General features: G+C 38.9%; 1 protein-coding gene across 1 annotated transcript; it reads right to left on the bottom strand.

Annotated features, from left to right (window-relative positions):
- Positions 1-15,527: 15,527 nt before the first annotated feature.
- SLC10A2 (solute carrier family 10 (sodium/bile acid cotransporter), member 2) lies at positions 15,528-24,498 on the bottom strand. The gene is made up of 6 exons (XM_010184768.1): positions 24,077-24,498; positions 20,818-20,936; positions 19,589-19,677; positions 17,487-17,662; positions 16,732-16,889; positions 15,528-15,646 (listed from the first exon to the last, which is right to left on the bottom strand). Exons 1-6 carry the CDS (start codon positions 24,496-24,498, stop codon positions 15,528-15,530), a joined length of 1,083 nt encoding a protein of 360 aa, XP_010183070.1.
- Positions 24,499-24,935: the final 437 nt, after the last annotated feature.

Below are 24,935 nucleotides of genomic sequence, written 5' to 3'. Positions count from 1 at the left end.
TCTTTCCCTGGACTATCTGGGCATTAGGGCCTTGCTTTGAGAAACCAGCTTCCTCAGGACTAAAAATCTGAGTATAGGTTATGTGCCATAAGTAGGTAGATTTTACCTACCCCATGAAAATTTTCAGTGACATTTAATAGATGCATATATTTTATGTGTGTATCTCCGTATCTGAATAATATGTGCACACATACGGCAACATCTAATTAACATGAAGAAAAAAAAAATCCTCTTTAGAAAAGATGTGAAGCCATGTAGAGGTGTGATATATGTATCAAGAGCCAAGTTAGAAAGGACTTTTGCCATTTAATTTGCCAAGTTAAATATGGCACAGTTGAAGTGAACTTGTCCTTCCAGGCATGCATAAAGTCTACGCTTGGGAGCTCTTGGAAGCTAGCTTAGCACCAGTTGTATCTTATTTACCTTGGCTGTTTAAAGGGCTAACCCTTTAGCAACTTGGCTCATGCTGATCATATCACACCTTTACATAACTCACCTTCCCCTCTCAGCTTTCCCTCATTTAGTGCACACTGAATGTTTTTAATCAGGCCTGATTTACATTATTTTGGCCAATTAGCATGAAAGACAAAAGCAAAATCTCTGAAGGACAGGTCTGCAAACATAAAATATAATTGGATGGAAATGGACCTGGTCACATTCCTTTTGCCTTAGCTCAGCATGTGGGTGTTAAGTACTAGCTGCCTGTTTTTGCCTGCCAGCTGTGCCACCCTACAAGGAGCTTTCCTGAAAACCTGATAGGTGGACTTTCTGTGCTCTTGTGCAAGGCTTGTACACCACACTAAAAGAAGCAGCTTTCCCCTGCTCTGGGAGAGGATCTGGGTTGGATGTAATTATAACAGGAATGGAGAGGACAGCTGGTGCCTTACTGAAGACTTCTGCTATCCTATGTCAGGGCATGCATGTGATAGAGCCAGATGGTGCTGTTAAAGGTGCAAAGAGGTCTTGCTTCTTCTGACAAATCTGTGTCTGAAAGACACTGAATTAAAGAATGGGTATCCTGCAGAAAAGTATCAGTGGTGACTACCACAACAAAGAAATAGCAATTTGGTAAAGAAAGGAATTAAAATGCTGCTGCTGTATAGCCATGGGAAACGGAACTTCTTCACATCTCAGATCATGTGTATTTAAGGACACACCCAGGAAGACTCCTATCTTTTGAGTCAGCAAAATCAGAATCAGTGACAATGGAATCAGATAAAAATATTGTGTTGCAACTTCTGTAGATTATTACCTATGATAGTCAAACACTTCGAAGTCACAGTAATGACAGCAGTATAAAGGCTTAGACAGATTAGATAGAACACAAAATTACTTCCCTGGGGTGTGTACATCATTACACACATGGTCTCATACCATCTTCTGATCTAGCATGAAATTCTATTCTATGCAATAAAACATCTTCATTCAAGGTGATGTGTGGATGGAGCTGCAGGGGAAGCAAGGGCAAAGAGGTCAAATATAGCCACCAAGAGCACTGGGGTGGATAAAGATGGATTTATTGGTGGGAGAAGAAGGAATGAATGTGTCACCCATCTTCGTGGTAGTGGCTGTGTAATACACATAGTACACAGCATCCTTTACATTGCCCTGCCAGCACCTAGCTGTCCAATAACACAATTTGCACATGAATGAGTAGGAAAGGAAAGTTACAATAAGATGTGCTAGCTGGAAGATGCAATTTAGAATAAATTGAAGTGATGCTTCCTATTCCTGCCTTCTCGAAGACTCTCATATTAATTTAGGCCTGGATTACGTGTGACTTGTCCTGCCGTTAAATGTGCCATTGGACTAAGGTCTCAGGGGTTATCACTACTTCTTAAACATGTTTTCTGGAATTTGTGGTAAAATTTTATTCCTTTTTTTCAATCTAAAATGTTTATAATAACTAGTTACAATTCAAAATGTTATTAAAATTAATGAGTAATATAATAGGAAAAATTACTACCCTTGTAGTAATTCAACTTAATCTTATCCTCTTCTGTTTTCTTCCCTGAAATCAAAAGTTTTTGTTGGCTGACAAGTTCTAAGAGTGTATAACCATCATCTTGTTAACACCTGTCTTGAGTTCTAAAAAGAGGTGTTTTGTGAAGCTCTTACAAAACATCAACCCAAAATATCACCATGTCTTCTTACACACATAATACATCACAGACAGTGACCAGAAAGCATAAGAATACCACTAGGGATGTAAGTCCCTGTAATAGAGGAGGTTTATTTATTCAGACTGCCAGAAGTACCTAGTGGATGGCCCCAACACTGGACTGTGAGGTAGCATTAAAAGTCCAGCAGCTCCTTACAATCTTACCTGAAGAAGGGAAATATTCCTCCTGTCATCAAATCTTTAGTCTTGAAAATGTGAACATGAGGTATCAAACAGATAAATGAGATCAATATCACCAAGAATTAAGGAGGTACAGTTCTACATCATATTTCAGCTATTACCAACCTCCAATTTCTACATCTGTTGTTAGATCAGTCGCAGATGAGTTGGAAAGAGAGATGGAAAACATCGCAACCCTTCATCTAAGTAGAGTCTATAGACCTCATGAATGTTCAAATGAGGAGGTCTGCGGTGTAAACTTCTACACCTGAGCCTACACTCATGTCTTTGGTCAGTGGGAAGAAGTAGAGATCCCATTATTCTCATCTTGAAGATGTATATAATAGATTAGATAATCTGTGTTTTAAACTTGTAATTCTTTTGCCTTGATTATAAAGGGGATTGTAAGAAGAGTAGGCCAAACATAGATCATTAAAGTTAGGAAAAATAAATCTCAGTCTAGGCAGGCTATACCTTTTTTACAAGTGTGACAATGAAGATTTGTTCTTACCTCTGCCCTGTGCTAGAGTATTGAAACACATTAATCAAATAAAAAACAAAGTTGCAGAGCAAATTCAGAAAATTGGAAAATACGAACAGAAATATTACTTGAATTTAACAGATTCTACATTTTATTTTTATCTGAGACATGGTTATATTATAATATCTTCAGTCAACATCATCTTCTCTTGCCCACAGAGCCCTTTCTACATCGCCTTCCTCTCCAGTCTAAACAAACATGAGTATTTTTAGGAAAACACTATGTACAAATTAGTCTTAAAAAAAAAAGTCTGAAACTTCAATAATAATTTATAAATAAGCTCTGGTTGGGTCTGTTTTTCTGTGACTGTACAGCTAAGGATACAGGCTGGAGAGACTCTTTATTCAAATGTTTTACTGAAGCCACAGCAGTGAGAACTGGACTTCTTTCTGCCTTTAAAGACTGGCAGCCCAAACCCTGGGCTGTGTGAAACAGGCTTTATTGTGGGATAGAATGAAAGGACGCTTAGAGCAGTGAAAAAATGACACAAAATCCAGCTGATTGAAGTAGCAGAGGAAATACAGTAAACATAGTGTTTGGGGGAAAATACACTGAATTTTGTGCAAATGTGCTACGTCTTTTCACGATTACTGAGGAATTAACTCACTCTCTAATACCAAATGTTGCTTTCTGCCTTTGAAGTTCTGTGGCATGTGAAGGTGACTTGCACAGCTCTCTGGAAGGCAAGAAGAGGACAATGAGAAGACTGGATGGCCACAATTTGCGAGGACATTGAGTGCAGATGATGTGGGAGCTATTCTTTGTCTGGACAAGACCAGCCTTTATGATAGTTTGACTCTGGGGTTGCAGCAAATCATGGAGTACGTCTCCCTTCTGTGAGCTGCGTGGGAGAGGACTCAACAGCTGTGGCCATGTGGTAGGATGGGGACATGGGTCCCACCGGGCAATGCTGGCCGTGGGGTTTTCCTTCACCTGGCTATATGTGTGCCAGCCACTGAACTGCTCTTTTAATGACTGAGTATAAGCCAGAAACCTGGGCTTTGGATTTGAAACAGAAGTGTTTCAGTGGACAGACAGAGAATAAGGAGCTGCCCACTGCATTTAAGAGGGGAAAATTGTTAGCAGTATGAGTGTGAGCTGTGACATATTATGTATAAGGGTTTGAAAATTGGTTGCAGACCAGCTTAGTTAATACTATATACTGAGGCTATGGTCCTGTTCCCAGTGAAGCCCAAGGTAGAGGTGTCCAGTAGTGTCTCTCAGAAGAAGAATGAGGAAGACCTTTCCCAGCGTCCAGGACATAGGTTCTCTGCAGGACATTCAGCCTTCTGGGATGAGCATCACAGGGGCTTTGTGAACAAGCAGGGTGATGTCTCTCAGTGTATGCAAAGACAGTGCTTAAGGACATTTTTTTCCAGATCAATGAATGGGCCAAGCAGGCTGGCCAAGGACATGTCCAGGAGGTAATACACTGAATATTTGTTTCCTCTTGGTCCATGGGTCCATGGGTTGGTGTTTTTATTGAGACAGGTAAATAAAGATACTGCAACAGAAGCACATGCAGCCTGACAGCACACCATCAGTGTACCCTGTGTCTGTGTTGTTCAGAGCTAAAAATTAAACCAATTAAAGTCTGGTATCTTGTATCTCTGATGTCAGTTTTCAGGAACAAGATATGCAAAGAAGCAATAACTTTTTCACACTTTTAGCAGTAGATAGCATTTATGGTCTTCTGCTCTTTTTATTTGAACATGCTGTGCTGGCATGTGCTGCTGTGCAGTGAAACTGTCTGATCTCAGGGACTGATTATGCAAAATGAAACTCTGGAGCTCAGCTCTCCTGCTCTCGTCATATATCATGTTAAATGCTGATATTTCCACATTTCTGTGTAAATATTTCACATGATCTCTGAAGTTTAGCTCTAGGACATAAAGTGAAAAATAAGAGGCAAGACAAAATAATTTGGGCTAGTTAGGAGGAAGGGGGAACAAATGCAGTAGGATGGTAAATTTTTTTCAGTTGAAATAGTGACAGGTCTGAGATGGCCCTTGAGCTTAAGTCCAGAGTTCACATGGGTTTTTTAAGACTATTGAGTTATTTAGTGTGGTGATATAGGATGGGCAAGGAATTCACCCCACAATGTCTGCAGCCAAAACATCCTCTTGTTCTGAAAAGAAAGTAAGTTTTTATTACAGTGCTTCAACAGATGGAGTACTCACTGTCATCCAAGACAATATTTCAAGAGCGAGATTAAAACCAATGCGAACAACAATGAAGGATTTCAATTATCTGTTTTAAGATCTAGAATTAGTCTAAAATCTGAATTCACAAATTTAAATCATCTGTGCAGAACCTTCCTTCATGCAAAAAGTAAGATCTACCTGTGTGGGTTCAATGTCAGATTTAGGGATGAAAGAGAGAATCAGTTTGTGCAGGCTGCTGTTTTATATAAGCATAGCAAAATGGTGTTAAAATATTTCATATTTGCTTACGCTGTTTTCTAAACTTAGCCCTAAGAATACATGGATTATATTTGCAGCAATTACAACACTACTTAATAACACAGTGATGGTGGAGAACAGTACTATTCAGCTATTTTGAAAAGCTGATTCCTATGGAAGCTGTGTCTGTGGTATTAATTCAGTGAAATAGTGCATTATATCAAACTGTTTAACATAAATCTTACTTTTTCTGACCCCAAAATAAATTATCTTTTGTTTTTTTGCAGTTTAGCAGTTGTCCACTGATCACTTGTTCATCCAAAGTGCATATCTTTTAGTTGAACTCCTGTCTCATATCTCCTGTAATTTATCTGATAAGAAAAGCCATTTTTATCTTTGAAGTTGTAAAGACGAGACTCCCTGGTAAAAGTGTATGGCACACCCTATTTGATACAGCATGAAGTTAAAGACTTCGTGTTCTGATAGTAAAACTTGGAGCTGTTAGTCAAGTGTTTTGATCTCTAAATTTTGAAAATACCTTATCAGAAAGAAAAAGAGGAGTATTGAAAAATATTCCTTATTTGGCAGTTTTGATGTCAATAAGAAAGGCACCACAAAATATCTTTCCCCCAAAAACTGTTCCTGCTAATTCTGATCCTTCTTCTCTGTTTTATTTCAGAGCTCAGTTGGATTACAGTGCTGCGATCGACATTTCTGTTTTTTCCTTGTATACCTATTTCTGTTTCTATCTGCTCAGGTTCTTACTCCAGACAATAGTTAATGTAGTTGGTCAGCTTTTACCCACCCTCCTTTCATTATTTGCCTTCCTCATTTATTTTCTTTCCTTATAGTGTCTTCTATGCATATACTTAGTCACGTATTCACATGCATATTCCTGGAACAGGTGAAAACTTTTTTGCTGGCTTTCTGCTAGTGATCTACCCAATCTACATGTAGTAGGACAGAAGAGCTCCCCTGTGAGAAGTCTGCACCTCTCTGGCTGTGTTTAGACCTATCAACTATTTTAAGTATCACGCAATATGTGGTGCCTGCCAAACGCTTTCATAGGGTTCATGTGCACAACGGTGCATTTCTGGATGCAGGATTTACCTCCTGCAGAAACCAGAGCAAGTGCTGTCTGTGATGGCAAATATATCTATATGTGTGTGTGTGTGTGTGTTTGTGTGTAGCAGGGCATTCTTCCTTCTAGCTGTGTAAAGGCATCTCTGCCTCAGGCTGATGCCTTTACACAGCCAGAAGGAAGAATGCCCTGCTACACACACACACAAACACACACACACACACACACACACACACACACACACACATAGATATATGTACTGCTAGAGGAAAGAAGACTGATGGTTGGTGTCCATATTGCTAGGGGGATGAGTACTGCAGAAGCAAATAGCAGCATAGATGAGCTGCACCTCTGTGCTCAGACTTGCTTCCTGATCACCTTATCCTTTAGCAGCATACCCTTTTGCACTGGGTAACTTCCACTGACAAACTGGAGCATGTAAGAAGCTGACACTGGTTGTTTTTTGACACACTCCGCTCTGAGATTCAGCTGTGTTGGCCACTCATTGCCTGTGTGACCTTCGCTGTCCATCTGTCAGATGAGCTGTGCTCATGATTACCTTCCCTTTGGTCAAAGATCTTCTCCAAGGGGCAGGGGATGGTGTCTGTTCTGTCTCTTAGGTGTCTTGTGGTTCTGGATACTGCAGTGTTGATGTCAAAGTGCTCTTCTAAGGGGATAAAACATGTATCTCTATATTAAATTTTGTGATTAAAGTAAAAATCCACATATTCTGCCAGGTCAGTTCAGTTATTTAGGTGGGGAGTCTGAAAGCAGTACTTTACTGTACGGTGCTCTGTATGCTCCCCTGGTGTCTATGCACTATTCTCTGTGGTCTTGGATAATTTTGATTTCAACTTTCAACTGAAAAGAAGGAGTGTAAGCAGTTGCATTACCTCTGGGGAATGTTGTTATGCTGTTTGGAGGACAGGACTTTTGCTTCTGAGAATGGCCGGTCCCTCAAAGATGTGACATGGCGGAAGCCAGTCAAGAGCATAACTGCAAAGACAGTTTGGTGCATGGGCTGCGTGCTAAGGATGCTGAGATATGCTGAGCACAAGCGGAATAAAAAGAACTAAGTGGTTGAGCTTTCTTTAGGGAATTGGGGAATACGATTTAAATCTCCTTAGATAGAAGAGGATATTGAACTCTGCCTCCTCCCCAAATGCAGCAAAAGTGATTTGGCTAATGTACACTGAAAGGGAGAGGAAAATGGGTCATCAACAGCAGCTGCACATAAAAAAAGCAGCAGAAACCCCTATTGCTCTAGGACTCAAGTAGGTTTGCTCAGAACATGACCATTAGACTGAGTCCCTGAGGAGAGGCTGGTGGGGCAACTTCTTTTTTCTAGGGCCTGACTGGGTTTTGAGTAAACTCGTTTCTGACCTGAATGGTGTTATAAGGTACTTTCAGAGACTGCGGACATGTGTTACTTAAACCGTCTGAGGAACTCCTAGATAAAACTCTAAGGTGTCTCTGGAGTTCAGGCACCTTTGCTGAATAGTTCAGCATTAAATACAAAAAACAGTTTTATGCATTTGCAAAGGTGTTTATGGATCTGACTGAGTAGCCTCGCAGTGCTAATCCTCCTTTTCCTATCCTGTCAAGATGTCCTTTCTTATCATGTAGAAAATGTAGAAGCAACTCTGTGTCACTGTGTACATTTGAGCCACAGATTTTTGAAAAACATGCCAAAAGGCAGCACATCACCTCTGAACCTGACCCTGTAGTTCTGGGTAGTTAAACACAAATAACTAATGCAATACAATTAACCTTCATAATATAGTAAAAAGTAAAAATTGTCCTTTGAAAACTTAATCCCAGTGTTCACTTTCATTTCCTCTTATAGCCATTAATGTATTTAACAATAAAAATATATAATGTTCAAAGGGCAGTATAAATGATACCAAGATCAAATTATAAAAAGGGGGATGATATTACATCAAAGATACAATATTCTTTTGGGATGAACATGCTCATTTTTTGTATAAAGGGAGGCTCTGTTCCACAGAAGTAGAAATTGCTCTAACTGAAGCATCTACTTCCTTAAAGCTTAATTTGTCATTAACAGCATGACTCAGAGCTGCCATAGATCTACAAGGAAACAATAGGGGAAAGTACATAGTCTTTACCCTGAATTCTCTGGTCCCACTGAAGCCAGACTGTTTTGAGCTTTTAAAGGATAAAAAAAAAGGGTTTTGGCACATTCTGTTACATCTATGCCAAGATGAGGGCACAGGCTTGAGGACTGTCTCATGACTGCTTGCACCCTCCCTGGCACAGTTTCTGTCTGCTCTTCTGACCTGGCACTCCTGAGTGGTGCCAGGCTAGGGTTGAAGAGAAGAGAGCCTGCAATGTGTCCCTCATGCTTATAGAGGAAGATACTTGAGCTTTGCACATGTGAGACGGACAGTGCCGCTTGGCTTTGGGGTCACACTGCTCTCCGGCTTATTTTATTACTGAAGGTGTAGCCTAAACTTGCTGTCACTCTGCTGTCATGTTAGCTTGGACTTGTGCTCTAGCTCAGCCTATTCTCTTGTCCACACAAGTCTGAGCAGTGGCTTGTGGTCTGGCTCTGGTCTAGAGGGAGCCAAGGGCAAAAACTAAGCCCAGATAGTGGGACTGGTTGTGCCCTCATGGATGGTGCGGGCACAGCTAGAGAACAAGGGGTGAAATGGTGCTCTCTGCTCACTACTGCTTGACCCCAGCTTCCTTTCCCAGCCACCCCTGACTCCTCACCACCCAACTTGTGCAGTTGAATACCCTACACATTTAGCAGTGCTACAGTGTTTCTAGGTAAGTGCCTGCAAAGACCTCAGGGAGGATTTGCTGTCTCTGAGTGAATGAATTGGAGTGTCTAGTCTGATCCTATTCCACTGATGCTCCAAATTTTGGTGTTGTAAACAGCCCAGCTCTTTTATGTTTTCTGACGGTGAAAGGTTTTTGTTTTGTGTACCAAATAGTTTCTGTATTCTAAAAAACACAGCAGGATGGATGAATTGGTAGAGAATACAAAGTCATCAATGTGATGACTGGCCCCTCTATGGACAGCTAAGTATGTCTTCACAAAAGTATTTTCTCTGAATTTTCTCCTATTCCCCCATCACAGAATTGTTCATTTCAGTGTATAGTGTTTTGTCCTTCCACTTAGTTGTTATTTCCCTTTCAATAAGCAAAATATTTGAAAGCAGCTTGTATTTTTCCTTAGATTTAATGTTTACTGGAAATGACTGCATGAACAGACAGAACAGAGCTCCAGTTAGCCTGGCAATGACAGAAGCAGGTGCTTAAGGAAAGGGTGTAAGAGACACAGGCACATATCTCTGCAGCTTCCAGCAAACAACCATTTGGCTTTCTGAGCCAAAACTCATACCTAGAGCATTTTATTAAATTGCCAGCAATGAGTTCATGGTCCATGAATTAGTCCTTTTTTCCACCTTTTTCTTAAGCCCATTTTTAAGATACAGTGCATCAATTTTATCCACTTTTTTTTCAAATTATAATTGGATATCTTAAACCTGAAATATGTTTATCTATGTAAGCTGCATGTTTTATTCTCTTTCCTCAGTAGGTGTACATTTATGGAAAATTAGTCCATATCAGCTGTGGGTTTTTTTATGAGTTCAGGGTACATTTTTAAGGAAAGAGACTTATGTGGAAAGAATTTGTGTTCTACCTACAGCAGATTTACTACTGACATTGGAAACACATCACAAGCACAACCTGTAACTGTGACATTTTCATTAATCCCTTGCAATTAATTCCACTTGTGGGGAATTAATTGTACCATCAAATTATTTAAATAGGCCCTTGCCACCTCAATATGACCTCCTTACATCTATTTTGAATTCAAATGGGGGAAAATGGCTTTTAAAAACTGTGATGAAATCCCCTAAATGAGTAATACATAAACTCATTGCAAAAGAATACAGAAGGTCTGCAGCCATATTTAAAAGAATGTATCAGATTACCTTAATGATATCTGATCATCATATCTAATCAGCATATCTGAAGAAATTAAATTACATCTATAAAATATGAAGCAATGTTAAACTTGTGAGAGATGGAAACACTGGATGTGTAATTGTTGATATTTCTCATGGTCAGAAACAACAGTGGTGAATGAGAAACTGTGTACAAGCTTTGTGTGCTCTGAGGAAAAACAAGATTATGTTTGTCTGGAACAGAAATTATTATTAATCAGGGGATATACCACTTAAAGGAACTGATCAACTCCTTGTTGCAGACAGTAAGAGTTTTATTCAGTGCTGAGGTTTCTTTACCCTTTCTTTGGAATTTTAAAGTATTTGCTATGATTGCAAAAGATTTCTTAACTAATGGGTTACTAGAAAGTAGTAGCCTCGCAGAGCTGGGAGAAATTTATTAAAGAGACATGCCTTTAGTCAGTTGCAAGAGGCAGCTTGAAGTTACACTTTTCGGTTTGTTTTTCTAAATTCTGAAATATTTTCCAATATATTTATAGGGTCTTCTCATGGGCTTGCAATTATCCCTTCCTCTGACTGCAGAGGGATTTGTATAGATCAGAAGAAACCCTGCAAATAAGAATGCTTTGCATAGGAGGACCTAAAGAATACCTGTGACTTTCTGGACTGGGAGCAGAAAGCCAAGCAGGACACCCATGGTGTCTCACATCACACTAGGTGCCTGTGTTCAGGCACTGAATTTCACACCCAATTCTGCATAATCTCTTTGTCTCCTTCCAGAATTTCTCTTGTCGTAAACCAGGTGTCTGAGGGGTGTGATGTCTTGCTCTCCAGAGATATCTATCTTTTCCTTCTGACAGTACTGACTGGTTGTTTTCAGGGAAGGATGAAGGTTAATGCTGGAAACTTACTTGTAGATGGCTAAATTTAATGGAAATTAAATGGAGACAGTAATATCATTCCACAGTGCATATCTATTCATGAAAATATATTAGCAGTCCTTCGGGGCTTTCAATTATCCAGCTTCTGCAATTCCAGATTGAAGGCTGGCAAATATCTTGGCAAGTAACAGTTATTTTTAAGTTTGATATTTTAAGTTAATTTAGTGCTCAGCTTAACTGAGTTGTTAGTGCTTCTGGAGCAGAATGAATATTCCTTAGGAAATAGAAGTGGAGATTTACTTATACTCCCCTTCAGTTCTGGCTTGGAAAATCTAGTTCGGCTTGCTTGATTGCCATTTGATTGTGGTACTATTACACTGTATTTGGTTTGATTCTGGAAATTAGCGAGTGATACAATTAATCTAGAGAGAGCAGGAGCATTCTTGTCAAATACTAAGCAGTGAAGATCTGTGCCTCGGGAGACAGAGAATACTTATCATTGTTTTAGATTTGCATCAAGTGTACAGTATGTTAATTGGTTGGATAAAAAAAAAAGTTAATTTCTTCTCTCTGAGGTTGACAATATAACACTGATTGGCAGAGATTATAAAAGTGGTTTTTGAATATCATAACCTGATTAGTCTGAAACAAGAATCTCATTTAACATAAACTGCAAATCAATTTGCTTCTTAATTGCATTCAAATTGTACTCTTTTCTGGCTAACATAGCACACTGTATGACAGAACTAGGTCTTCTATCTCTCTTTTGGTCAGCTAAAAAATTATTTATATGTTCATAGGAGATTAGAATCACCATACAGACCTTTCTGTTTCTATTTTTCATTTTCTCAATTATGAAAGCCAATCTCTCTGGTTAAAGGAAACATACTGGGTGCTCAGAGACTTTATGCAATAAAAGAAATGAAGGCAAAAAGAGGTATGTCATTTCAACTAATTGTTTTATACCTAGATTTATGACTACAGACTTCGGTTTGACAAGTGTGATTGTCACATCCTTGCAGCCTTTATACTACAGACTCTGGGATGAGCTAGGCATTAATTCAGCTGCCATTTCAACTTTTAGGGTTTGTCTATCCTTAGACATACTTCAGCTCATTTTGCCTGCAACATCTTGAGAACCAGCAGTGCAGCAGAATTAAGACTCAGAAACTACACAGGTTCCCTGGACATGAATGACTGTCTAAAAGTAGATTATCTGTCTTAAACTAGAACATGCTAAGACAACTATATGACTTCTTAGCCTGAACTGGTAAATCTATGATTACCAGTATGTGTAAGAGTTAATTAGAGCACATCTCTGATAGTCTGAACATTGCTGCATGATCCTTTAAAATTTCACATCCTACAGTGTCCCATCTACAGGTTTTTTCAATGTATAGGCAATTGATTAAAAAGCTGTGATGACCAAATAATACTGCCTTTCTTTGAAAGGATTTTCATGTTGAAGAATGTGAGAGAATATGATGCTTTGCAGGTCAAACAAGCAGATTTTGGCAAGCCAGGGTTTTTCTATTGATGATATCAAGACAACGGTAACTGCAAGGCTAGAGGCCACCAGCCTCTTTCAACTGAAAAGCCCATATCTCAGCATTTATATGGTTGGCAGCCAAAGACACATAATATCTTTCTGGAGAACTTTGGAGAGAGGACACAGCTTACCTAGAAGTCCCTTACGCTGCGGTGAGATGGTCCACCCCAGCTTCACCAGTGACAGTTAGACATTGATGCTGCCCAGACTTCTATGGTTGGAGATTTAGCAGCTGTCATGTCAACATAAGTCTGCTTCGGGCAACATTAATGAGCTCTGGGGTTTTGTTTTATATTTGATGTGCTCTAGAGGCAAATGTTGGTTAAGGTCTTTGAGCTGGCTTTGCTTGACATAAAGCTTGGGACATACTACCCTTCCTAGATGTAACTGCTGCAGAAACCGCAGCCTCCATCCTTCATCTGGGGCCCTACCTGCACATATACATTAAAAATGTGTATCAGATATGACATGAGACATTCTACGTTCATTTAATCTTCATCAGGTTTCCTAGAGACGTGATAGATGGAAACATTCAAGGTCAGGTTGGACAGCGCTTTCAGCAACTTGATCTAGTTGAAGATGTCCTCGTTCATTGCAGGGAGGGGTGGACTAAATGACCTTTAAAAGTCCCTTCCAGCACAAACTATTCTATGATTCTATGTTTGTTAAACATACTCATTTTATATACGTTCTCAGGTGTTTTGGTTACATCTCAAAGCCATAAACTTCATCTGCATGTTTGGTTTCAGTCTCAATTCTTTCCACCTTAAATTACTCCAGTGGGCAAAATTATAAATAGTTTCTGACTTTATTCAGGTCAGTGTTTATACAGTTGCTTTAAATACATGCACATACACAGTATAAGCAAGACAAACTATTATTCTTCAATACATTTTCAAAATCTGCTTAAAATATACATGGAAACATTGAGGTTTAGCATGGGGAAAGAACAGCAGCTTGGTGTGTAAGAAAGACATGACCCTAACTAACTTCTGCTGCCCATTTTTTGATGGATGCAGAATAAAGACAATAGACCTTTTACCACAGATGTTACAAACAGTAGTTTATCTGTTTCTTGATGAATGGGCTGTTTCACATTTATGATTTCTTTTCTCATTTATGAATCCTCCATAACAGACTTCACTATATTTTTCTGTTTAACCTTTGTTCTATAGAACACAGCATGCCATGTTATGTGCTAACACCCACTAAGTGTTAAACTACTCCTTGGAGGTTGCGACCGCTCGGAGCTCCCCCTGAAAATGAAGCATCTTCAAGCCTCCCAGAACTCAGGAACGTTTTGAGAACTTTTCCCCAACATATGGTAGAGAGAAATAATTTATTCTTTGTTCAATACTGGGCACATTTATGCAGCAGTGGAAAGCTGCACGTCAGGAACTTAAATTCCACAATTTCAGCTGTGTTTGTAAAAACCTGCTACATGAACACATAACACCTCAGAAGGTTCACTTAAATATGACAAAGAGGTGTACAGTTTCCATGTGCTGATAGTTGGCTCATTCTTGCATTTTTTGGTCAGCCAACCTCTCACTCATTTCATCTGAAGTTCTCTGGATGTTTTCTTTACATAAGAGCTGTGGGACTAATGTTACTGAATGTATCCACAAAAAGTACAGCTGCAAAAAATTTACTGCACTATTTTTCTTAGAATTATACTAATTTTCTCCACACGGAGAAAAGGACACTTTTCCATATGTACTTGAATTTTCAGTGACAAATAATGTATGTTTACGTCCAATTATTTCTGTCTGTGATTCATTATAATTAAAATCTTAAAATTATCAACTACATCAGTATCTGCATGTCACAGACACCTGGTAAGTTCAAATTTATTGAGCTTGTATAATAATAAAAATATATAACTCTCTACGTGCTATTGTCTTATATTAACAGTGATGAAAGTAGTCCTGGATGATTCAAGGACAATTTTGTTCCACTTTCAAATGTCTCCCTTTCAGTGCAAAAAGTTGATAATTTCTTACACTTCCAAAATCTCTGCCTGTTCCTTTGTATGCAGCTGTCACACTGAAATTGCTCTAGGCTTACACGCTCAGCTTTGTCTCTCTATTCATGTTTCAGCATCTAAAAACCCAGACTGAAGATGCAAAGCTGTTACTTTCTACTATTTTTGGGGAAAAAAATGGAGTCATAGTGTACCTTGCGCTTGTTAAAATTGTAGCTTTAGAATAAATAAATGCTTCAAGCAATTACTGCAGTGCAATGACTTTAGTCTGCCAAGACTGACCTAAATGAAACTTTATTTCATTTTTAGCTTGTTCCAATTTCATGGTTGATTCTTGCTCAGTGAAAGTCCGCCAGCCTTATCAGATCTTCCACATCAACTTCTGGTGCTGCTCAGGCACTTTTACAAGATTTCTCTTTGGTGCGGAGGCTGAGACTAGCAGATGTATTTGCAGAATCATGGGCTGGAGTTGGTAATGCAAATATCTGCTTCCTTTTCTAGCAATAGCCCACATTTATTCTGCCTTTCTTCAGTAAGCCATAATAAAACATTAAATATTTTTAGGGAATTAGCTTCAAAACCCTACTCTGTTATTGTGGCAGAAACCGTGTTCAAAATCAAAGTAGAAATCTTTCATAAGTTAATCATTTTAAGGTCTTATTTAAAGACACAGTAAGGTGTCTTAAGGTACAGTACCACCAGAACGTCTTCTTTTGTTAAATATTTCCATAAGGCAACAGCTTGTAAAAAAAAAGTTTTAAGTAAAACGTATATATCTTTTCAGTTTGTGGGAACAGAGGTAATTGTCTATTTAGTCTCATTTGATACAAATCCTCCATTTGTTTTAGCATGTGATGACATTGATTTTGAATCCTCTTTTTCTTCTGTCTTTGTTTTGACCCGGTGTCTTCTGTAAAGGCGGTAGCCTAGGAATTGGTATATATTTAGTATTAAATTAACGAATTATAACAATTACCTGAAAAAGACAAAGTGTAGCCATGCAACATTTTCCTTCCTTATATTGCTAAAACACTCCAACATCTACAGATGATTTCTTTAAAGCTATATTTAATTATATTATGTCAACAGTACTCATCACTGGAAAAGTACATTTAGAAAATAGCAAGGAAAATATTTTAAATTCTGCACTTGGTGCTTGACTGCTTGCTACTCCTGTTGTGTGCAGGGACTTTTAAAAGTATTGCCTGTCTCTCTTGGGAAGCCTTTGGGTACTTGACTGGGTCCATGGAACTGACCCTTACTTGTACTTGAGTCCTGTTTGGCAGAGGCCAGAACAAAGTGGTTCTTCTGTCCCCACACTGTTGCCTGCCAGAGAGGTTAGAGTGGGGACTGCGCCTTGCTGGTTATGTCCCTGGGGCAGTGCTCTGATGTTGAGTCCAATGGCTGGTTTGGGAATGGGAGCTCAACAGTCACAGCTGGTTTTAAGTGTGAGCAACAGGTACAATGTCCTAACCCTCAGCAGGTCAGTTACAGTAGCTGCAATGCAACTCATGAGACGTGGATGGGGGAAGAAAAAGGGACCTTCACCTTTAACAAAAGATATTTTCTCACACTATCTGTGAAGAGCTAACGCCTGTTCTCTTAGTAGTTTGTAGGAGGGGGAGTTTGTGCATGCTTTTGGGGATGGCTCTGCTGGGCAGCTGTGTGCCCAGGATGCGGTGTGCCCAGTCACCCTGGTGCAGTGGAAGAAGATGCATTTGCCTTCCTTGGCCAAAGGTAACAACAATCCTGTGCTCAATGTATACTCATGTGCCCAGTTATAGGTGGTGGAAATTCCCTTGTGCTGAAAAAAGGGGTCTTCCAAATCTTGAATTGAGCCTTATACAGGGCACAGCACAGTGGCAATGCTCAGTAATATTTGGGTCATAATTTACTTAACTATTTTCCATTTGAACATTTTTATCCATTTCTATTTTCTCCATATCCATGAAAAATGAGACTGATAATAATGATTATTATAATATTATAGTAGAAAGTATTTATACTTTACCTCCTAAAATTATTAGTGCAAACACCAGTTGGAAAATGCTGTAGATGAGTGGGAAAGTAAACATCAGTTCAAGTTGTTCAGGAGAGAATGAGAGTTGTACTATAGTTGAACATAGCTGAGAGTTTTGCATGCCTGTTTCCAGAGACACTGTACGACATCTAAAGGGAATAATACAAAGAGAACTGTGAAATAGCAGCCTGTGGGTCCTTGTGTTTTTCAGTAATCTGGATAAGCGTGAAACATACAGTAATGGATAACTAAGGAAATTGTATCCAGTAAGACACTCCACAAGTTATATGTCTGTTACCACCAGAACACACACAATTTATGGCATTTCAGCAATTGTAAAGGACTGTGATCCACCTTCAAGCCACGTTTATGACACTGACTATCTCCCTCTCTTGTAATGATGCTCTAAATTGTAGGCTACTGAATCTTCATGAGAAATTTTACTGCAGTCCTTAACCCACTTATAAGTCAGGTTTGTTTCACTTATTTGAAGTGTAGGACAAAGGCACACAAGAGGGAGATGTATGAAAGATTGGAGGAAATAGTACAGTCAGAATCTGTAAATACAAATGTGTCCAAGAAAAGTTTAACCTACACATAGTATCTGAGAAACAAGGTTGGGGAATGAGTGAGACTGTAGCGTAGCTAATGATTAGGGAGCATTCTCAGCATCGATTAATCATTAAATAATTTTTTTTTCACAACTGAAAAAAAGCTACATGTCTTTGTCACAGAGCATTCCATACCTGTGCCAAGACAGACCAGCAATGCGGGCCAGAAAGAATCCCAGAGTATAGCCAGCTGCTGGAAATATGGTGCCAATGATCCATAGTTTGGGTGAGATAATCCAGGAGCCTTTGTAGAGTATTCCCCCAACCACAGCAATGAGCACGATGAGGATAGCTCCCACAATAGAACCGATCTGTGATATGAAAGAAAAATGACTGTGAATAAGACACCCTAATAAAATTTAATGGCATCAAACAGTGTCAAACATGCCCGTGAGAGTCTCTGAAACATCTTATTAAACATAGAACCTGAAGTTTACTTCAATGTAATTCATAGCAGGCAGATTAGATAGCTGCCATTTTTCCCAGACAGGAGTTGTACGATATACTTCAATGTGTGACTACAGATATAGATCAAGGCACAGCTATAATAGATATCTATACCAGATACCTGTAAAACTAGTCTCTTGAAGTCTTGGCTATAATTGTACCTAGAAATTGAGATTAAAAATAATTTCACAGGTGTAACATGAGCGAGGAATGATGCACACATTCAAAAAATTTCCCCAGAGCTGCTGGGAAACTGGCAGACTAATAGCTGGTATAGCACACTTTTCCTCCCCGCTTCTTGGGCAGTCACACTCTGGGGCTTAGTATAGCATATGCTAACTAGACACTAGATTGCTAATGATAGGAAATTATTTGCCAAGTGAAGGAATATGTCTTTAAAGTGGCTGAAAATCTGTGTTTGAAAACTGGTTGTGAGCTCATATAACATTTCTAAATAGACATAGTCACTGCATCAATCTGATTTCCTGTGGCTGAACATGCTGAGGTCTTCACTGTTGCTTGCCAAAAAAAAGTGATAACTCTCTTCTCAATACCCAAATAAAACAACTGCCCTTATGGCATATGATACTAGGAATCTCACCAGCAGACTTCTGAGGCTAAGCTTAGGAGAATCCATTTCTCAGCTAAAATGTGTATTCCCACTGAACTGGCTTCATCAGTTGTTGGCTGAAGCCTTTTTAGGACCACTGAGTGAACAAATACTTTTGTTTGACTGAGCTATCAACCACATGCACCTAGGAAAAAGAAACATGATGTAGCCATGACAAGCTCTTCTGTTTCACATGGCACACTGTCTTTATGCTTTTGTCTTAATTTCTTTCTATACAGACCTTAATCTGACAGCAACAGCTCAATTTTCACTTGATGTTTCATTGTCCTACATAAAGCAAACTCTCAATGGACACTACTGTGGGTTGCTTACCCACTCGGTAAGAAAGAGGAAGAAATGGCATTTTGCTGAGAGAGCAAGCAGAGTGTATTTTCATGTTCAAGTTCAAGTTCATGTTTTTCCCTTAACTGATAAAATAGGAATAGTACAGTTTTGAAACCAGCACTCAATGGTATACAAGTACATAAGTAAGTTGTGTGCACATTTGAAAATACAACACAATAAGCTAACAGTTCAAGAAAATGAATTGACTTATTTGTTTAAAAGATCTTATTTGTGTTCTACACTACCCAACTTGATAGCAGAGAAATGCTAACAAAGTATAGGTAGAATAACAGGTTGCTAGATTAGTTTTCTAACTAGTATTTTCTAACTAATCCATATTTTTGATGCATTTGAGACTATCTTGCAAAGATAGTTGAACTTCGTAAATAGTTTTGTTAGTTTTTCTTAATAAAAGTTGACTTCTTACTCAAAAAATAATAAACTGGCTTAAAAGAAGACAGTGCTTTTAGATCTAGGATGTTTTCATTTTTGTATTATTTTGCAAACAAAAACTGTTTCTAGTTGACCTGAATGATTTTCCTTGCAATTTCAGTTCACATTATAAACTGAACTCAATTACTAACATAGTTGTAGCCAAAGACAAAACTAGGCTCTTTGGATAATGAGGGTTTCTAATAATGTATGCAACTCAGGCACGTTTGCGCAGAGGGAAAGCAATACATTTCCGCAGCGCCTCATTTGTTTTCTGCTGAAAACTTCCCAGCTCTTATGAAGTCAGATACTAATACTATGAATAGCAATGTATTGCTTCAGTGGAGCTACTGATTCCATAATTTGTCCATAATTACTAATGCTTCAGCCTTATATATCTTACCTTAAGTATGATTTTTGCTTTACTAGGCCATTTGTGGTTAACAAATATTCCAAACGAAACAGGGACTACAAGAGCTACCAGTGAAATTCCTGTAAAAAAAGAAGAGAGTAGTTAAGCCCACATATAATGCACAAGTACAGGACAAGAGGACAGACACCATGTGGAGCGGCTGGGGATATAGAGCAAGCCTTCAGAGGGTGTTTTTGGTATGCACACCCCAGCACGCATGCACACTCTACCCACACCTGCCCATTTGCTTTTCTATAGAGTCTGTTATCTTTGGCAGCCTGTTGAAGTAATTGCCATTCTGCTGAGCTACATGCTCATTCACCTGCATCAGAAAGGCAGACAGAAATCTGAGTGTGCTAATCATCACAATCCTGTGATGTGAGTAGCTATATTAAATGTTCATTTTGTCTGCAGGTGTTTTGCTACTGTACCATATCAACAGCTGGTTTAGAGCTTTTTTTGTTTTGGCCTCCCCTCTCCAGTATTTATTTTGAAAGCACAAGCAATGTATGTTATTTTTTTTTCCTCCAAGACAATGGGAAGTGAAATTGACGAATGTGAAAGTGACTCTGCTGGCTTTTAAGATTAGCACAACATGGAACCATGCTTGATAAACACTTGGACCACAGTGCTGCAATGCACTGGAGCGTGTATTTCTAAATACTTTGACTATTTTCTCTTCGTAGCTGGATGAGATTTTTGACAGGAAGTCAAATGAAGCCACTCCCGGCAGTGTAGATTACAGCTTTTCAAAGAGACTCAGCAGTTTTAATCACTTGCTTAATTATCCACATGTGCTTAAGTACTTTGCCAGATTACAGCCTCAGTGCTTTCCAGGATTGTGGCTTAAAGCTGTTACAAACACTTCCATCCAGGGGAAGCAGCTATTCCTGAATGAATTTTATATTCTTATCCCAGTACCATGCAGCTCTTCAAACCATTTGAAAAGAAAGCCATGCACATCTCATGGTATAAATATCTGTGTCATATATATATGTAATGATTTCAAGTCTTTGTTCTGCAGAGCTGTGAAGGACTTAGAATTATCTAGGTGCCCAATTCCCACAGAAGTTATTGGAAAGTAGAAGAATTAATATTTTTAAAAAAAATCTGAGGTAATTTCTTCATGACTTTGCAAGATGATGGTATAGATGTGGTTCTTACTAGAGGAAGGATAAAGAAAAGAGCCAGAAGGGAAAGCGCTGGTTCACTGGACTCACCAATGCTGTTGTAGGGCAGTACGATTGCACTAGAATCAGTCCACATCTTGGTGTAAATAAAGAGGCAAAGTGGCATCATCCCCATTGCAAGCAGCGTGGAGCAAGTTGTCATGCTGATGCTGCAAAGAAATTGGGTAGCGTGACAGTTCATCTCATGCTATCCTATAGTCTTTCTCATTTTCTTATTATGACTTAACAGCTTATGAAAGGTTGGGCAAGAAATGCTGCTGGCTACAGTCAAATTATGCTGTATACCAGGTTAGAAAAAAGCTAAATGGAAGGAATGACTTCTGCTGGAAGAAAAGGAAAAAGAGGAACATAAAATGTCAAGGTGTTCTGCAGCCACAGAACAGTAACTTTCAGTGCAAATGAGGCAGTCAGACAGGCAGCCATCAGTAAGGTCTGTTGGCAAGTCTGTCTGCATGCTACCTGTCCATCTGGCTTCTGAGAGGGTGGAAGCTGGGCAGGGTCAGATGGACATCAAATGGGGCTTTCCATTACACCAGCAGTTCTGGAGTATTTAGGTTTCACTCCAAAGTCAACAGCATTAAACAAAAAGATTTCATTGTCTAGGATGTGTGGTGTAATAGAGATCCCTTTTGTGGCTTGTTTTGTTCTAGGCCAAAGTAGGTACTGAGAATTACTCAGTGAAGCTGAACATAAGTATTACTTGCTTGGTTTGTGCAAAGACATCTCTGTTTTGAAATATAAAGTCTCAATACACATTGTACTAAAAGATGCATTCTTATACAGGAATGAAGAAGGAGGAAAATGCAAGACAGCTAAAATAAGGAGGAAATTACCAGAATTTGAGTAGAATAGATAGAATTATGCCTGCAAATCACATTTCTCTGACATAAAAATCATGAGAGAGGATTCTAATTAAGGGACTTTGGAAACTTCCTTTTAAGTCTCACGTCTGATTTGATTTTTATGTGGCTTACCCTGAGAAAAGGGCCTACTGTCCCACAAACTGGGCAGATCCAGAGAAATCTAGCACAATTATACAGAAACCACAGGAATATCTGCATTAATTTTGATTCCTGTCACACTCTGTTTCAGAGTCATTGAATAAAACTTTGTAGGAGCCTCTAGTAAGGGAGTTCCTACAGACAGAGAAAAAAAGAGCCATTGGTTACAAATAGGGTCAGGTGAAGCCCCAGGTGGATTAAAGAGCTTATTTCTCATACCTCCATATTTCCTTCATCTTCTTACTGTTCCTACATCTATGTCCTACTCCAAAGTCTGCCCATCCTCTAACCTCAGTTCCCATGCTTGCAGAAGCTCCATGGGGAGCTCTGGAGAAAAGGAGACAGTGTTTCAGAAGCAATTATTCTTGTGAAATATCAAGAGATGTCAAAAACAGATGTCCCTGTTTTTAAAGCTTTAGAGGATATCACCTGAGTCTGAGTTCTAAGAAAGATATAAAACCTCATACTTCACCTCCCTGTGACTACATGAACAGAAGAAAATTCATTCCGGCTCTAACTTGTGGTTAGAGCACTGTGACATTTTGAAGCAAGACTGAGTGATGAGTTGTTATGCATAAACATAAAACATTATCAGTTAAAAGCAAAACCTTGGTCTGATATGACGGACAGGCTTTCTATAATGCTATGCTGACTCCAGAAACCAGTAAAGCTACTTACGCTGTTATCCTTCTACCAAGAACTGAGGATGCTTGCATTGCCATCTCTACTGTACCTCCCTATCCTCTGGTCCCTGCATTATTGTTGCAAAAATCCTAATCAAAAGCCTTTAACTTCTTAAGGTAAAGGTCTTTACCTGAAGAATAATCTTTTAAAGGTATTTTAAATTTACTTCACCCTCTGCCAGGATCATGGGATATAAACCCTACTCATGTTTATACTATCAACAATTTGGATTTTTACCACTGATTTCAGTGTTGTGACTCTGAACATATGGAGCTGAAAAAGCATAGTTTAGCTCAGTGTATTCTTCCAAGGAAAGATTAGGACACAATATCAGACTTGTGGAGGATATCTTTCCATCTGTGTTTTCTTAGACATGTATTTATTGAAATAAAGTGTCTTCCAGTTCCTAATATCATAGGTCTTTCCTTTGCAGTGTCGAAGTTTGTGATTAGCAGAGCTGACTTCATACATAATTTGAAAGCAGGTTTTACATTAACACCTGAATGTGACAGAAAAGTTCACTATTTTCAAAGGGTGGAAAAAATGTCTTATTAAAGCTACAAATATTAACGTTCTTAGTCTATTTGCCCTAGCTCCACATCTTTCTTACTTCTATTATTTTTTCCATTTCTAGTTCAGACTGGCATATGATAAATTGGATGAATGCTCCAATTTATGTTACTCTGTGGGAAACAGAGAAATTATCCTGTTTATTTTAAAGCAAAGTAATCAGGATATAAAAATAAAAAGATGGCTCATTTTTAAGTGCTGTTTGAGCTAATGAACCCCCCATAGAATTTGCATCAAGAGTAGAGTTCACTTCTCCTGTGTGTTTGACACGTTAGACCATGCCAGGTGCCTTACGTATCTGTTTCTGAGTTCAGAGCACCCTGTCACCGAGACCATCACACTTCACCACAAAGAAGTTTTTTCATTGCACCCAGTGTGCAGGCCTGCCTTAGCCAGTGGTTTGTAGCCTGAAAAGCTTTCCATCAGTTTGAATACTCTGCAGAAGGTGCCAGGAGCAGATAGAATTACCGCAAGTGATTTTTCATTTGTATTATTTCCCAAAGAGAAAATCTATGCCTGCTTATTCATTGTATAGAACACAAAAGGAGAGAAAATATTTTTCCACAGGTGATATTTTTCAAGAAACATATCTTGAAGAACTATTGCCTGGCCACTGTTTCGTACACAGGATTCAGGTCCTAAACTCCTTTGTTTTTGTTTTTTTTTACTGCCGAAGATCTTGCGAGAAACAAAACCACAAAAATAGGTCTAAATCGGACAAAGACTTAGTAATTCTTAGCATTTTAGAGGTCTTCATCAATGGTAATTTCTGCAGCATCTGAAGGTTTATGATAGTGTTTTCTAATAGACACAATTCTCTTGTGCTGTATTCCTCATGAATTCTCCATGAACCAAGGATCTTTGCTATTCTGCTTATATTTATTACTGTTACAGTAACTAAACATCTTTATGAGAAGAGAGCTCCACCATACATGTGCTAGGAAGGTACAAAAGAAAGTTCAGACAATCCTTTTCAAGACAAAGTTTACACTGTAAAAAGCCACATGAACTACTTAGAGAATGGATGCTCTTACCTTAGGTCCATGTCTCCATCCACCCAGTAGGCAATGACATTGGAGGCTGTGCCCCCTGGACAGCATCCCATGATCATCACCACGACAGCTTGAATAGGAAGCACGTTAAAGGCCAGGGACAGCAAGAAGGCTGTGAGAGGCATAATTCCAAACTGGCAAAGGAAACCCACAAAAATACCCCAGGGTCTTTTTATGTGGTCCCAGAATTTCTTAAGTTCCACATTGCAACCCATGGAGAACATCACCAAAGCCAGCATGATTGTCAGAACAGTACTTAAAACTACGCTCAAAGTTTCATTAAAATTATCTTCTGGTAACACACAAGATGTGCCATTGCAAAGAGTAGCATTAGCTGGACAGGCTGTGGAGTTCTCTGCCAGAGGTCTAATGTTAAATTGCTGGGAAAGAAGGTAAGTCTGCATTTTGAAATACAGAATGGCTCAGTACATCCGAGGCAAACTTTCAAGCCTGTGTAAATGATTGTTTGTCAGTGACTTCTTTTAAATGATCCAGGAAGCAATAAAGTGCAATAAATACTTGAACACTGTTACTATTCTTGAAGGGTTTGGCACAGCGCTGATTCATATAGTTATAAAAGTTGCACTTGCTTGGTGTGGTGACAATTAATCATTTATTCATATGATAATGAGGAATCCCACATCAAAAGAATAGCTGTGTTAATATTTAAGGGTGTAAATAAGGCTTGTTGTACAGCTTAGCACAGAAAATGAGAATCACAGGAGGAAGAGAAAGTTTAGGCTTCATTCTTTGAATTTCTTGCATGCTTTTGGGAAAGCTGCTCATGCATGCACCGTCACTGGCATTACAGGGGTTTGTGGGGTGGAAAGGAGCAACCAAG

The sequence above is a fragment of the Mesitornis unicolor genome, unplaced genomic scaffold (assembly GCF_000695765.1).
Source record: "Mesitornis unicolor isolate BGI_N332 unplaced genomic scaffold, ASM69576v1 scaffold23975, whole genome shotgun sequence".
NCBI lineage: Eukaryota > Metazoa > Chordata > Aves > Mesitornithiformes > Mesitornithidae > Mesitornis > Mesitornis unicolor.
Note: the sequence above shows the minus strand (reverse complement) of the source record. Positions and strands in the feature narration are given on the sequence as shown.

What these genes read in the sequence shown, in the direction of transcription:
- SLC10A2 (XM_010184768.1), bottom strand. Translation starts at nt 24,498, where the DNA reads ATGCAGACTTACCTTCTTTCCCAGCAATTTAACATTAGACCTCTGGCA. An exon ending in AAGCAAAAATCATACTTAAG is followed by an intron (nt 17,663 to 19,588) that starts GTAAGATATATA and finishes TTCATATCACAG; the next exon opens with ATCGGTTCTATTGTGGGAGC. An exon ending in GCTGGTCTGTCTTGGCACAG is followed by an intron (nt 16,890 to 17,486) that starts GTATGGAATGCT and finishes TATTCCCTTTAG; the next exon opens with ATGTCGTACAGTGTCTCTGG.